The 16,033-nt window shown below is 39.0% G+C and overlaps 1 protein-coding gene across 3 annotated transcripts in view; it reads left to right on the forward strand.

Annotated features, from left to right (window-relative positions):
- The window catches only part of PLCB1 (phospholipase C beta 1), a 644,223-nt gene that overhangs the window by 20,259 nt on the left and 607,931 nt on the right, over positions 1–16,033 (forward strand). For all 3 annotated transcript variants that reach the window (XM_080931577.1, XM_080931578.1, XM_080931579.1), the window contains exon 2: positions 6,304–6,381. In XM_080931577.1, the coding sequence (XP_080787703.1) occupies positions 6,304–6,381 (78 nt within the window). The remainder of the gene's footprint in view (positions 1–6,303; positions 6,382–16,033) is intronic.

The following is a 16,033-nucleotide window of genomic DNA, read 5'->3' on the forward strand; positions in this document are numbered from 1 at the left end:
AAACCTAAAATAGAAAAGAGAGAGATAACTTTCTTATATATACTACTTACCAAAGTTAAGATCAGATAAGTGATTTAAACAGACCTATAAACCCTACTGAGTTAGAAGCAGTCATTAAACGTTTTCAATGTTCCCCAACAAACAACAACAACAAAAAGAACATAAAGCAGCCCAGGATTAGATGGTTTTAGCCTAAAATTTTACTAGACTTTCTAAGCGTTAAATACAGTACTTAGATTATTTCACAAATGGGAACAAAAGGAACATTGCCCAGTATGTGTTATGAAGCCATACTTATCTGATAACCATACCTAATAAAGACCCAACATAGAAAGTGAATTACAGATTTGCTCCCCTAACGAACTTAGATGCAAGTGTTCTCAATAAATTACTTGCAAAGAGAATGTAAAAACACATTGAAATATACCTACCCTGATCAAGTAGGCTTTATCCTAGAGATGTAGCATATGTAAATTACTATATATATATTTCATCATAGAAACCAACTAAAAGGCACAAACCATATGATCCTCTCATTAGATGCTGTAAAGGCCTATGACAAAATCCAACAGTACTTCATGATGGAAATCTTGAGGAGATTAGGGATACAACAGACATATATTAACACAATTACGATAATTTACAACAAGCCCACAGTCAACTTAAGTGGAGAGAGATTCAGGGTAATTCCATTAAAATATTAAATAAGACAAGATTGCTTACACTCTCCATATATATTCAGTGTTATGCTTGAAGACTTACCTAGAACAATAAGACAACTGAAGGATCTTTATTTGTAGATGATATGATAAAATTTATACAATATCCTAAAAATTCTACTGGGTAACTCCAAAACTGATAAGCATGTTCAGCAAAGTGTCTGTTTCAGCAAAGTGTTTTGCTGTATACAAAATGAACTCAGAAAAATCAGCATACAAATATACACTTATCAAGCAAACAAATATCCAAGTAGACAAATAGCAAATGAACTGATGTGGAAATCTAGGAAAGAACACATTTCTTCATGGGCTCAAATAATATGAAATATCTTGTGATAACTCTAACCAATCAAGTGAAAGACTTACAGGAATTTCTAAGATGTCTAAGAAATTAAAGAAGATATCAGAAGATGGAAATATCATTTATGCTCATGGATTTGTAGGGTTAATTTAGGAAAAAAATGGTCATTCTACTAAAAGCAATCTATAGATTTGATGCAATTCCCATAAAATTCCATCTCAACTTGTCCCAGATTTTGAAAGGATTCTTCTCAGCTTTATTTAGAAACATTGGGGAGGCTGTAGCCAAGATGCCTAGCATCTTGGGAACATAGCACCTGAAGAAGCCACTTCCAGTAGCCAGGCAGGGCACACCCAGAGGAGTGATAAAGACACTAATCCACCCACAAAACTTTTGAGCCCAATTTTAACTTCTCTAAATGAAATGCAGCAACAAAGATAGAGCAGAGACTAAAGGCATGGCCAACCAACTAAGGCCCCAACTTGAAACCTATCCCATGGGCAAGTACCAGTCCCTCACATTATTAATGATACTCTGTTATGCTCGAAGACAGGAGCCTAGCATAAGTTAAGTCCTCTGAGTGGCTCTACCCAGCAGCTGACTGAAACAGATGTAGATCCCCACAGTCAAACATTGGACAGAGGTTAGGGACTCCTTTGGAAGAGTTGGTGGAAGAATTGAAGACTCTGAAGGGAATGGAAACCCCGTAGGATGACCAATATAATCAACTAACATGGGCCCCTAGGAACTCTCTGAGACTGAGCAACCAAAGACCATCCACAGGCTGGAACAAGGACCCTGTTCCCCAACAGGACTGCCTTGTTTGGCCTAATCTTGCAAAGATTTGATGTGAAAGTGTACAGGGATGCCCAATGGGATCCTTCCCTAATAGGAAAAGGGGAGAAGGTGGAGGGCGGGACTCTGTGGGAGGGGAACTGGGATGTGGAGAAAGAGTTTTGGATGTAAATAAGTAAAAATAACTAAACAAAGCAAGACCAAACATCCCCTCAAAATAAAGCCCCATAGAGCTAAAAAATATCCCAACTATTAACAAATAAAACCACGAAATTCTCAGGTAAATGGATTGAACCAGAAACAAAACCAAAATAAAACAAACAAACAAACAAAGTTAGCAGACAAACAAAAATCACAGAGTGAAGTATCCTAGAACCAGAAAGAGAAATACGTTATTGCCTTATATGTGGATATAAGCTTATAAGTCCGTGATAACAAAACTATAATCTATATAACCATCTTTACATTTAAAGGGACTAGGGGGAACAGTTAGACCTCATTAGGGATGGCAAACAGAAGAGATAGTTATGGAAAAATGATGGGAGTGCTCCTAATGGGTCAAACAAATGGGCAGGGGAACAAGGGAGGGAATACAGGGAAGACACCTAAAATTGGGGCCATCTGAGGGGTAGTATGGAAATCTAATACAGTTGAAGCTTTCATATATATATATACACAGACCATCTTTTCACTGTGATTAGGTTACATCTAATTGAGTTTATGACCAAATGAGGCCCATGGGAATCACCAAATAACTCAGGCTGTTGCCAAGACAGTGCTTCAGAAACTGATGACATGGCACATGGCTGAGGACAACAGCTACAGAACTCATTGTGTTGATTAGAGAAATTATTCTAGTGCCTATGTCAAGCTTTCACCCCCTCCTCCCATGTTCCAACATCTGTGGTACCTGGAGGGAATCTGCACATGACCAAGAGATGAATATGATACTAATGAATCCTCAAAACCTGGGATGATATTGGGGTCCTGCCTTCTAGACATGATGGTGTGATGTTGGCACCAAGCTTGTGTGAATAATTAATTGATAAGTGATTTGAGTAAAGGCCACTCTGTGAGATGGAACCCATATCTAACACTGTTTAAAGGACCAAGGACCTGCCTCTAGATAGTCCAGGGACTTAGGGCAAACCCATATACTATTGTTTGTTCTTTTTTTTTTTTTTAAGTAAAATGCTGCAATAAAATGGCTGCTAATGGCACTTTGCTGTACTCATAGACCAGCACCTTGCTTAGCCATCACTAGAGAGGCTTGCCTCTGCAGCAGATGGGAAAAATACAGAGACCCAGAGCCAGACAACAAGAGTGAGAGACTGTGGAATCATCGTCCCTATATAGGATGTCTCCATCAAATCTCTTTGGGTCTCAAGCAACTCTGTAGAAGAGGAGGCAGACAGAGACTTAAGAACCAGAGAAGATAGAGGACACCAAGAAAATGAGGCCCTGTAAATCAACAAGATCAACATATGAACTCACAGAGACTAGGGTCACATGCACAGGGTCTGCATGGACCTGCAACCTATTTATCCTTGGTTGATATAATGCCTTCCAGTTTAGTGGGGTTCTTTGTTTTGTTTTGTTTTGTTTTTTCTAATGGAATTCCTCGGTGTGTGCATGAACAGATCTGTTTCTTGTGCCTTCTCTTGAGTTTTTTTTTTTTTTTTTTTTTTCTGGTTGTTCTGTTCATTTTGATGTGTTAGTTTTCCTCTTACCTTGTTTTTTATTTTATTATACTTCACGATCTATCCCTTGGATGCCTGTTTGTTTTCTAATGAGAGACAGAAAGGAAGTGGCTCTCTATGGGATGGGAGAATGGGAATGGTAGAGGGTGTGGAAACTAATCAAGTTATATTATTTGAGGAAAAAACCCCTCATATTTTCAACAGAAGGGAAAAAGGTGGCTAGTGGAACGTTGTAGGTACAGTTTCTGATGCCACTAGGAAAGACAATCTCTTGTTTTGGTTTTGAGCCCTGCCTTTAATGGCTGGATCATCTCTCTAACCCTAGGAGACGTAACCTCACAGCAAATTCTCTGACCCTCTGTCTCTTTCCTCCCATCTTCTGCAATGATCTCTGAACCTTCCATATCTGAGGGTTTTGTAGATGTATTGATTGGGACTGGGCTGGAGTGTACCCTTTGTTAATTTGTTGTGGTTTTCTGTAATGGTCTCTGTCTGTGGCAAAGGGAAGCATCCTTGAAGAATGGAGAAGTCTACATTTATCTGTGTAGGATATATATAAGGACAAATGTTTATACATTGTTAGGAATTGTGCTGGGTTAGTAAATTAGTACTTGTAGATTCTTCTCCAATAACCATGATTCCATAAGACCATTCAAATATGAGCTGAACAAGGGTGACAAAAATAAAAACTGGATTGGGATAAAAGACCATGAGGTTTCAACCCTCCACAAGGAACTATAGTCAGGTGAGGAAAGCTAGGAGCAGGTGAGGTGGTTCTGTCAATGGAAAAGCACACTAGTTGATTGTCTAGTGTCAGCCAGCCAGCCCTGAAAAAACATATATACAAGAAACATATGGACCCAAGTGGGCTATATTTAGCAATGTATATGTGTATACAGTCACATAGGTGTATGTAATAAGGATGATATAAAGAGGTCTGACTCTAAAAGGGAGCGGGGGATGTATATGGCCAGCTTGGGGAGAAAGTAAGGAAAGGGAGAAATGTTATAATTATTATTATTAAATACAGTCTTAAAACCAAGCAAACAACGCCAACAGAATCAGCGCTGAAGTCAACTCCAGGCATACACAAAGAACTGCAGACAACCAGGGGACCTGGAGAGAAGGAGAAGTCATCTTTTCAAAGGAAGAGCATGGCAGTCGATTATCCAATCTCAAGTGATCAGCCCTGAAAAAATACACTGGAGTTATTTAGACTAAGCAGTTTATAGTTAGGGATATATATGTACATGCATATAAATATATTCACATAACAACAATTAATGAAGAAAAGAGGACATGAATTTGAAAGAGAGAAGAGAGGGGTTTATGTGGGTTAAGGGTAGGAAAGGGGAGGGGAAATGATGTAATTATAACCACAAATGAGCAAAAAAAAATGAAAAAATGTATTTTCTGCAAAGGCCTGAGTTCATCACTTAATATTCTAATGTGGGATGTGGAGATCCCTCGAGATCCCGCCCTAGACAAAGAATGATGCTCACGTAGTGACTGCTGGAAGAGGTAGAATTAGTCTTCCCAGGGGATGAGCCCCTTACTGGGCTATCTTATATGAAGTGGTCAGCCCTGAAACCAAATAAACACAAGTCATAGTACATACACTCACTAGGCAGTGTATGTATGTGCACATATGCCTAACAAATAATGGGAAAGAGGCCATGGACTTGAATCCAAAGAGGTTGGAATGAAGGGATTGGGAAGGAGTTGAAGGAAGGAAAAGAAAGCAGAAATGATGTTTTACTTGAAATTTATGAAACCGTATTTGCTGTATTTGTTTATGGATAAGAAGTAAGCTTCTGAAAATTGCCTGGGAAACGGAACACATCTCAGTGATGTTTGCTTTTATAGCACAATGCGTGCCACTGAGCTTTATAGACTCGTGCATTAAATTATGAGCATTATTTGTCTGTGATGTTTTATATTAGTATGTGGAATTTAAAACTGCAACAATTTCCTGTGCACCTTTCCAAATATGTGAAAGATGGCCTTATTTACCGTTACCTTGGAAACAACAATGCCCAAATGCTTACTCTCTTCGGTGCAATTAAAAATCATTTATGGAGCAAATGTAATTTAAAATATTATCCTCAAGCATGGATTTTAATTAACCTTAATTATATGAAATATGTGATGATAGTTAGTGTTAACATTATTTGGAAATCTAAATATAGTTTTCTAACAGAAAGTATGTCAGTGTCTTTAAAATTGTGTCTTAATAAATGCATGCATTACTATCCCCCTTAGAGAGATGTTCTGATTATTGCTTAACTCCATCCGTTCTGTGTCTGATAATCTCTCAGTACATGTACGTGTATGTGATCATGTGTGTGCAAGGGTTTATATGTCCCATGGTGTTTGTGTGGGGATCAGAGGACAGCATTGGAAAGTTCTAACTTTCTACCATCTTTGGAACAAGAGCTTTTTGTTGTTTACTGATGTTTATACCAGGCTTGCTAGCCCAGGGGCTTCTGGGAATTTTCTTGTCTGTACCTCCCATATTTCCTTAAGAATGTTGGCATTAAACTGCCTATTGCCTCCTTGACTTTATGTTCAAGGGATTTGAACCCAGGTCTTGATGTTTGTGTAACAATCAGTTGTAGACATGAGACATCGCTTATGATCAATAATTTTATGAAGGTAAAAATAACAGTTTTTACTTTAAACTTTTCTTTATCATTGATAACCTTGAAGAGTCACTTAAGAATCATTGGTTCTTAGAAACTTCCCAAAGGGACATGAATTGATGCGCATGCTTTCTTTCATTTTCCAGGACTCCACTATTGTTACTCCAATTATTCTGAGGACTGATCCTCAGGGATTTTTCTTTTACTGGACAGATCAGAATAAGGTAAGAGATAAGATGTCTTTCTTACATTATCCTATGGGTCACTTACACAGTATTTGTTTTTCTTATGTATGTCTACCCATTTTACAGATGACCTTTTATAGTGTTAATTATTGATTCTACTTCCAAAGACTCAGGCTAAGGACCTTTTCAGAGATGCTTGTGTGAAATGCTGGATTCGTTAGATACTAAAATGCCTGTTTTCTGTTCAAGACAAGTTGGGCTTGTTGGTTGTATTTGGATGGTGAGCCTGATTTCTTCAGGATGAAGAAAGACGATGAAAAAATTACCTTTGACCTTAACGACCAAAGGTTGAACAGCCAGTCCTTCTCATTTCTCCCTGTGCTCTAATTAACAGTTCTGGTAGTAGTCTGATATGGCCTTGATAATTTCTTCATGTTTGTGATGGCAAGTTGTGGCTGACAATTTGCCATATCTGGAGATAGGGAACCTCAGAAGAGGAATTGCCTCCTTCTTATGGGATATTTATTCTTTACAGTTGATGAAGAAGAGTCAGGACTGCTGTAGATGATACTGTTCTTAGGCAGGTGGGCTGCGTAAGTAGGAAAGGAACATGAGCCTTGGATGAAGCCAGAAAATATTGTTTCTCTGTGGCCCCTGCTTCAGTTCCTGATTCCAGATTTCTTCCTTGAGTTCCTGTCTGGGTTTTCCCTGGTTATATTTTGTAAACCATAAGTCTAATGAATCGTTGCCTCGAGTTGCTTTTGATCAGGTTTATCACAGCAACAGAGAGTAAAACTAGAACAGTGTTAAAAAATTAAAGCTACGTTCCTTTTAACCTTCTTATGGAGTTTTCAAGAAACTTCCCACATTTTGCTTTCTGCCCACATTACTGAGAATTCAGTAACTCAGTTCTTCTAAAGCCAGTTGACAATTCCATACTGAATTATTAAAAACTGTCTGCAGACTGTAAGATTTATTTGAGGTTTAATGGGCAGTTAGATAAGAATATTCATAGGAAGTGGTTATTATTTCAAGACTCAATGGCACCTAAGTACACAGAATATTTTCACCCTTTAATTTCTTACATCTGAAGACATAGGTTGTTGTTGTTTTGAGATTACAAAATACATTTAGAAGCCAATAGGGTAGCAACACTAACAGTATACTATTAGAAAATATAGGGGCTCCCCAATACTGTACAGTGTGATTCAAATATTAGTTTTGAACTCCATGTCATGTAACTGTGGGCTTTTCTGTCCGTACCCCAGTTCCTGAAATAACAACTCTGATACTTACTATTCATGAATAAATGCCTAGGCCACAAGGTTTTGCTCTATCCCTAAAGATCTTGTAATTTTTTTTTTAATTGAGTATTGTATTTATTTACATTTTAAATGTTGTCCTCTTTCTTAGTCTCCCCTCTGCAACCCCCCTATACAATCTCCACTTACCCTGCTTCTGTGAGGGTGCTCCCCCACCCACCCATCCATTTCTGCCTCACTGCCCTAGCGTTCCTCTACACTGGGGTATCAAGTCTTCACAGTATCAAGGAGCTTTCCTCCCACTGATGCAAGATAAGGCCCCTTCAGCTCCTCCAGTCCTTTCTCTAACTCCTCCACTGAGGTCTCCATGATCAGTCTGGTGATTGCCTTTGAGCATCTGTATCTATTTCATTAACCAGTTCATCCTATTCTATGATTGCTGCGTGGGTGGTAACTGCATCTCAGTTTTATGTGTCTATTTCCTCAGAGTCTGGGGTGAATGTCTTTCTACACCTGACTCTTATCTCAGAGTTCCCCTCTCCCTCCTGGAATTCCCACCTCCTATTTCCTGCCTCAGTTAATAGGCCCTCAGCTTTTTATTGACAGGTGATGTTTCCACATTGTTCACAAGAGATTCTCTGTAGGGTGCATTCCAGGCATTCAAAATCCAGGGGTAATAGGTCTTAGTCTGTCCCTTGGACAGCCTTTTACACTTGTGTCCACGCTGTACCTGGCCGAGGCAGCATCCTTGTCAGAATTATGGGTCCTCTCAGAAACATTTCTATGCTGAAAAATTAACAACTGGACTTCTCACGGTCTTAACAAGCAAATTCTATTGTAACAGTCTAGAGTTATATCTAACTACTATGTGTTTTGGTCTGGGAATGTCTATCCCCTTAGATATGGGTAATTATAGGTGCGTAAGCTCTCATACTTATTGTTCATGTTTGTTAGTGGGTGTGTTAATCACATTGTCTCTATTCTGTTTGGTTTCCTACTGTTATGTATAAAACAATGGCTTAAAAGGTTTCTTTTTTTTTCTTTTCACTCCTAAGGACTATTTTTAGAACAGTCACAGCTATATTTTCGAGAGATTTATTTATAATGCCTAGAGCATTTCTAAAGGTTGGGTACTTGTACAAGAGACCAAACTGTCAGTTTGATTTTTTTCAACCTGTAAATCAAATTTCCATAAAAGCACCAGAAGATATTTTGGGGATTTTAAATAATTCACAGCAACTCAGTTAAGTTCCACTAGAAGACTATCATAAGCATTTTTTTGCTTGAAGAAGAGGAGACCAAAGGTACTTTAATGGATCTCTATTATTTTGGGAGTCCAATGTTTTAAGCCAACACACACACACATAGACACATACACACTCACTCACACTTATAGTGTTCAGTGGAGAGAATGGCTTTACGTGTTTTATATCAGCCTTTCCATTTTTTCCTCTTGGTCACAGTGCTGTTTCTAACCAATGGGAATGAATAGTGGTGGGAAGAGGAAGGGATTCTTGTTTTGTTTCTTTATTGCTTTTCCTATTATGGATATTAATCTTCATCAAGAAATGGTAGTTTTATTCTTTCCTTCTTAGATCTCCAAGTCATTCCTCAGTCATGTATCCATTCAGAGCTTTATCTTGGTCAGTGGTCATATATCTTAGACTTGAGCAGATGAGAGGATTTAAGAAAATAATAATAAAAGAAACTTAGCACATTTTCAAGTTTGTCATTTTCTTTCTGGCTTTAAGCCCAGTCTTGGAACCAGATCAAGTGATGTATCCACTTTTTGGTCTTGGACGACTGTAAACAATGCATTAGAGTCCGTGCAGGCCGGACAAACTGTGCACACAAACAGAGGGCAGCGTGCCAGGCTTTTAGTTGAGGTTGTGCATAAGCTTCTTTAAAGGAACAGGGCTGAGTGGTGCAGTCACGGTGCTCCGTACAGGACTCCTTGTTTAAAGTATTTCATTTTTCTGGGTGTTAGTATTAGGAACCTGCCATCTGGGTTATAGAGACCTCAGAGAGAACAATATAATTTTTTCAAGGTTAACGTTAGAGATTACATGTTTGTTCTCCACGATTGGGGGGCATACACTGGCATTTAATATAAGATGCCTTGTCTTTCTGAGCTGTCCGTCAACATGCTCTGCCTTTGATCCCTGAAGCTTGTGTAGAAGCACCTCCATTAGTAATTGCTGGGAGCTTCCTGTGCTTACAGGTAAGACGAATGATCAGAGAGCCACACAAAGGAGCTTTGTTGTCAGAGCTCACCTCATATGGCTCTGGATGGAGCACCTTACATTCATGGTGTCTAACACATGTCCATTTCCTGCCTTACATTTGCCCTGATTTCAAACTGCTGGCTTCCCTTCTATAGACAGTTCAGTGCTGCCTCACCCACCCAACTGCGGCTTTGACTTGTCACCGTAGAAATGATAGGTGACAAAGAAGACAGACAGCACAGATGAGATATTTCAGAATTCATAACCAGAACTGGCAGGTCATATTTAGAGAGCTGAGATGTGCGTAGCGAAACACTGGCGGGGTATTTGGGTTGATGCAGGCCAACGAATGTGAATATCACTTCTAGAGATAAATGTTCATACGTTGTTCCGCTGCTGGACTTTAAAAAAATTTTTTTTTTTTTTACTGACTGTTGGTTCTGTAAAGATTATTGACTATAATTAGCAAACATGAGTTACTGAATATGATTATTTTATTTTCAGCACAGCGGCTTTTCTGGTATAAGTGTGGGGTATGTAAGAAGGATGCATGTATTTATAAGTCATGGGTGAGAAGAAGTTCCTCCCCATCTCAAGTGCCAAAAGGTTGCCTTCATTAGACTAGGCCAGCAGTCGTAACAGGGAGTGCTAGCTTTGGAATTCAAGTCACTATGAGACTATGAGAAAAGGCTCAGCACAGAAGAACCCACAAACTCCTATCTAGAATGTGATACAGGAGAACATTGCCTTGCAGTTTCAAGCCCTGTATCTGTGCCAAGTTTGGTGTAAAAATAAAACCAGTTTAGTTCAGATCTGAGAAGCTCAAGAAACTTCAATAAATCCTTCCTTCTATCCCTAAAAGAGGCACCCTGGGGAAGGAAAGACTAAAGTACATAAGGTTTCAAAAGGAATTAGAGGGAAAAAAATACATTTGGTGAAGGACTCTTTACTACTATATTTTGATACAGATTTTTAAAAATACAGATAAATATATAGTTTCCTTAGAGTAAGAGATTAAAGCAATATAAATACCTCCAACATTGTGCCATAATCCTAAACTTAGTGTTCTCTCTCTCTCTCTCTCTCTCTCTCTCTCTCTCTCTCTCTCTCTCTCTCTCTCTCTCTCTCTCTCTCTGTGTGTGTGTGTGTGTGTGTGTGTGTGTGTTTATATTTATGTTTCATTGAGGAATGGGTATCATCTTTCTGTTTTAGTCCTGGGTTTTCTTCATGGGTTTGAAGTAGTCAACTGAGTACATATTGCATTTTGTTTTGTTCAAATCCATTTTTATCTGCTTTTTTTTGGTTATTTTTGCTATTTCAAACCTGTCTCTGACTTCTCCGATTGTTATAGGCATTCATGTATGAACCTACCCTCTTTTAACTGGTACTAACGTGTCCTCATATTGGATTGCAAACTCTTATGTAATAATAATGAAGTTTCCATTGACAGATTCTTGGTGTTTCTTTCTAAGTTGGGACAACAAGAAGCCTCCTATAACACAGAGCAATGGCCAGCCTGGTGCTCTGTCTTTGAGTATACAGGTTGCAGGTTCTCTAAGTTAAATACAAGTACCATTGTTGTGTGAAAGGTAAACATAACGTTATTTTTAGTCCTTGGCTCTACCTACATAATGTTATGGGAGAGAGGCTGTGTTCCCATGCCTCAGCCAATGCTTCTAGGAAACATTTCAACTTCTTCCTGACTGATGCGACTATTGTATCAGTCTATGTTTTAATCTGCCCTAACTGCTTTGCCAGAAAACTGAGCATCTTTTCAGTCATTACTGGCCCTTTCTCTCCTGGGTTACTTACCACACACCCTGCTCCCCCATTGATACTTCTTGGGCTTTAGCTGCCGTGAATCATGCAAATACATTCTTCTGTCTGTGGCTTGTCTTGAATTCCCCAGCATCTAATTCATGCCTGGCAAAAGATGGCTTGAAGTCTGAAAGTCGGATGGAGTCCCATTTCAAATTTTATTTGTTTCTTTACTTTTTTTTCCCCCCTGACTCATCATCCTTAGTGCTATCATTACTATTCATTGAGGTTTGGAGTCCGCATGCAATGGGTACTGATGAATGGTTTCAGATGGGGTTCTTAATTTCATTTCTTCCAAAAGGCTGTCCTGTGAGTTGGTGGCACTCTACACTTTCTAGTCATAGCCACTGGGTAGCACCCTGCAGCACCATTTGCTTTGGGATCTTCTTCCTGGCTTAGAGGTTGAGGGTCCACAAGACTGCAGAGGCATTGTACTGACCTGGTGCTCTGTTGTCACAACTGAAATGTCTGTGCCCGTGGACTTCATGGTTGTCATTACCTACTTCATTCCCGGTCACCTTCTGCCCTTTGCGCTTGCTGGATGAGCAGGCACTACCCCTTCTGTTTGCATGTAATTTAGATTGCAGGCGTACATGTATACTCACAAGTTCATTCATCACCGGGAAGCAGCCTAGAAGGCAGTGACTCTGCTCCCTGCTCCGGCCACCACTCTCTCCTCTTCTAGGACTTTATGTGAGGCAAACCCTGGGCCCCTCGTCCAGAGTGCTGATGATTGATGCTTCTGTAAATGTCAGCGGTAGATACCCTTCTCTTGTAACCTGAGAGTTCTATACAGAGTTCAAATGAAAAGTTTAAAAGTTAAATATTTACATAAGCCATGGTGATATTTTTAAAACAGAAGTCCAGAGCTAAGAAATATTTTGGATGATGAATCATAAACCTCACAAAAAGAGTCATGTGGCTTCCTATGAAAAACCAGTCTGGCCTCCATGAAGCGTGGTGGGCTCATGCTTTAGGATGAGCCCCTTGGCACTGCGGCTTCCTCTTTGGGAGACACATGTCTAGTGCATTCCAGGAACGTCATTTCTGATCTTCCTGTAGTACTTCAGAATTGACAGCATGCTTGCACATAAAGACGCAGTTAAAATCAAGGGCCAAAGCTTGCTCACTTTCACTGACGTTTTCAAGAGGCTGAAATAATAAATGAAGTCACTCTAGCATGCAGTACAGTCGAGGTGGTGCAGCTTTGTCAGCGCTGCCACTATTGCTGGGTCACCTAGGACTGACCCATACTCCTGTGGCCAGTGCTTTGCTCCCTCCCAGCTGTCCCTTTCTGTCTGCAAGGTCAATGATATGGATGGAAGCAGTTCCATGTGTACTACCAGTTCCTTGGCCCTCCACAGGACCCCCAGCTGTGCTCCAGTGTTTAGGCAGCATCTGATACTTCTTGCTTTTTATGTCCAGCTGTTAGGAACTGCTTTACATCCACTGTAGCTGCTCAACCTCTGGTGAGTAACACCCACCCTCACCAATGAGATCTGATGGGTATCTATCATATCTACACCAGCTCTTTAGGCTGGTAAACTCAGAGATACATGCTGGATATTAATTCTCAAAGGGCTCCTGTGGTTTGAAAAAAAGAAAAAAGAAACAGGAATACTGCTTTCCTCTTCTTTCTCCCCCCTGCTGTATCCCAGATCCACTTCTAAAGTAAACCCTTTCACTGTGATCCTAGTTTGGGAACTTCTCCTTATGTATATGTAATACTGAATAGACTAGTGTAGATGCCTCCTGAATCACCATGACAAAGGTATACTTCAGTTCATAGCCACTACTCTAGGCCAGGACTAGTTTCTGAAACAGAAACAGAACTAATTTATATTGTCACAGCAGATGTGCCTGCCTTCGGGTTCAGCGTTTGATGTCTTATGTTTACTAAGTCACCTCAGGTCTTAGATGATTATCTGTCTAAGCCTGCTTTGCTCATCTATAAAAGAAGAATTGCAAAGTTGGAATAAGGATGAAGGTTCACTGTAAACAATTACACCGTGCCTGCAACTTTTCGAACACCCAGTCCTTTTGTGGTGACTTTTTTTCTTAAACATCTCTGACTCCCTATTTGTTCTTAATGCATTGTTAGGGGTCATAAATGTGCTACGTTGAAAGCAAAGTGACCATTCATGTATGTTTGCATTTTATTTCTAGATTTTCTTCCTGCTAACAGCGACCTGCTTTCTATTCAGGATTATTGTAGCCTTTTGATCCAGGGCACTGAAGCTTGGGGCTTGTTGGGCAAACAAGATGTTTGTTTATGTATTTCATAATGTTTTGGGAACAGAGCCATGGAAGGCAAAAGAAGGGATTTATTGCCAGAAAGACGTTTCCTCTGAGGATATTCACTAATAAATACTCCATCATAGGTGAAAGTGTTTTAGACCATAGGGGATTTGAAGCATCTTATGGAATAAGCTTTAGGATGATTTAAAGGTCTTTGATAAGAGAAAAATGCTATTATTATCCTCCAGGAGACTGAAATGCTGCACAGTTGCCTGTGTCTTTCCCCTAAGATAATCGTTTTCAGATTATCACGGTTATGGTGGTATCTGGCACTGTTTCTTACCCACACCGACTTGATCCTTAGAAGTTCGGATTCTAGTGTTTCTGAGCACACGCAAACCGATGCGAGTCAGATTACCAGGAAGAGGCAATCGCTCTACTCATTAAGTTCCATTTCTCTCAACACTGTCTTTCTTCACTGCCAGGACATCCCCTCGGTTTTCACTATGATAAACGCTGGCTAGGGCAGGAAAGCCAGGTGTTACTGAGGCTTAGTGTTTGTAGACACAACCTAAGTGTACATGTTATTAAAATGGAGTCTTTCATGCATTCTTGGTGGCTGGTGATTCATGATATTTTGATAGAGTTTCTGATGAAGTGGAGTTCCTGGGAGTGTATTTTAATGTCACTGTAGTTTTGGGTGAAATGTCATCATGACAGTTTCACCATCACTGTGTGTCCGTGTGGGGGCAACCCTAGCAGCACACATGTGACTGACACGTGGAGCGACGGTGGCACTATGTCTTTAATTCTCAGTTCTCAGTATAACTTAATTAGAAAAATTCAGCTTGGTTTTCTGCTTTACTTCGACAGCTCTCCTCAGTCTTAGACATTGAATGGGGTATTTTCTACTTTATGAAGCTATTGGGGGGGGAGAGCATCAATCCTTTTTTGGTAGAAACATGATTTGAGCTGTGGAATTGGAAGAATGTGTGGCGGAAATACATTTTATGTTGTTTGTGATTTTAGCTCCTTTTATGCGGACAACCGCTGGTCTTACTGTGCCAGCCTGCTTGAACTGCAGATGTCTTAGATAAAGTGAATGGTTTGGGTTCTCTTGTGGTTCATTTTCTGGCCAAGGCAAGATTGTTTAACCCTACTCATGGGGTTCCACCAAGCTCTCTCTCTACTCAATTAACAGGACGAACTTCTCTTTGAATTTTTGTGAAATTAAATTTAGATCCTCATTTTGAAAACATTTATCACTGCAAAAACAAGACCAAATGAAGTAACATTACTGTTTTGTTCCATTTTCCATGTTCCATTATTGTCCATTTTATTTAAACAATTTAAAATGGAAAAGCACAACACTTGAGCAGTTTATTGAGAAAATGTTATTCACATATAAATTCAAGTCTGGGGAAATGTTCATTCTTCATATGTTTATTTTCTTGTATCTTTTCCTTAGTGTTATTGTTACCAGGAGCATCAACAACAGCAAAAATATCTGCAATATTTTCCATATGCCATATAACAAGGAAAAAGAGAGGAAACATATACATATAGTATATAAATTTATTGTTTATAATTTTATATATTTAAATATGTTAGTTTTCATAGTATATATTTATAGCATATAGAGAATGCATATTATGCTACAGAAAACTTTTAGGTATGTATATATGCATAAGTGCATATATGTATATGTATATATATACTATGTACTATAATATACATATACTATTATAAAATGTATCATTATGTGTTCTATTATATATTGTGATGTCTGTAGATTATAAATAGAACATAATACCTTATTATACTATTATACACTAATAGTACAATATATTGTTTTATGTAATATAGTGTTTATATATTATATACAATCCTATTTTGTATATAAATATATATTGTTTATATATATATATTAGTATAAAAACTTTACAACATATATCACTGGGCTATAATAATGTATACACTATGTAATCATGCTCATAAGCCTGTGAAGGTCAGTGCTGTAATTATCATCATTTATAAGCAAGTAAATTTAGTGCAGTCAGTGGTAATGTACTGACCTTTGTTTATGTGGCTGACCCATGTCAGAAATAGAATCATGACAGGGCTGTCTGGCCATATGGCCTGGCTTTT

Source organism: Micromys minutus (assembly GCF_963924665.1).
Source record: "Micromys minutus genome assembly, chromosome: 17".
NCBI classification, from domain to species: Eukaryota; Metazoa; Chordata; class Mammalia; order Rodentia; family Muridae; genus Micromys; species Micromys minutus.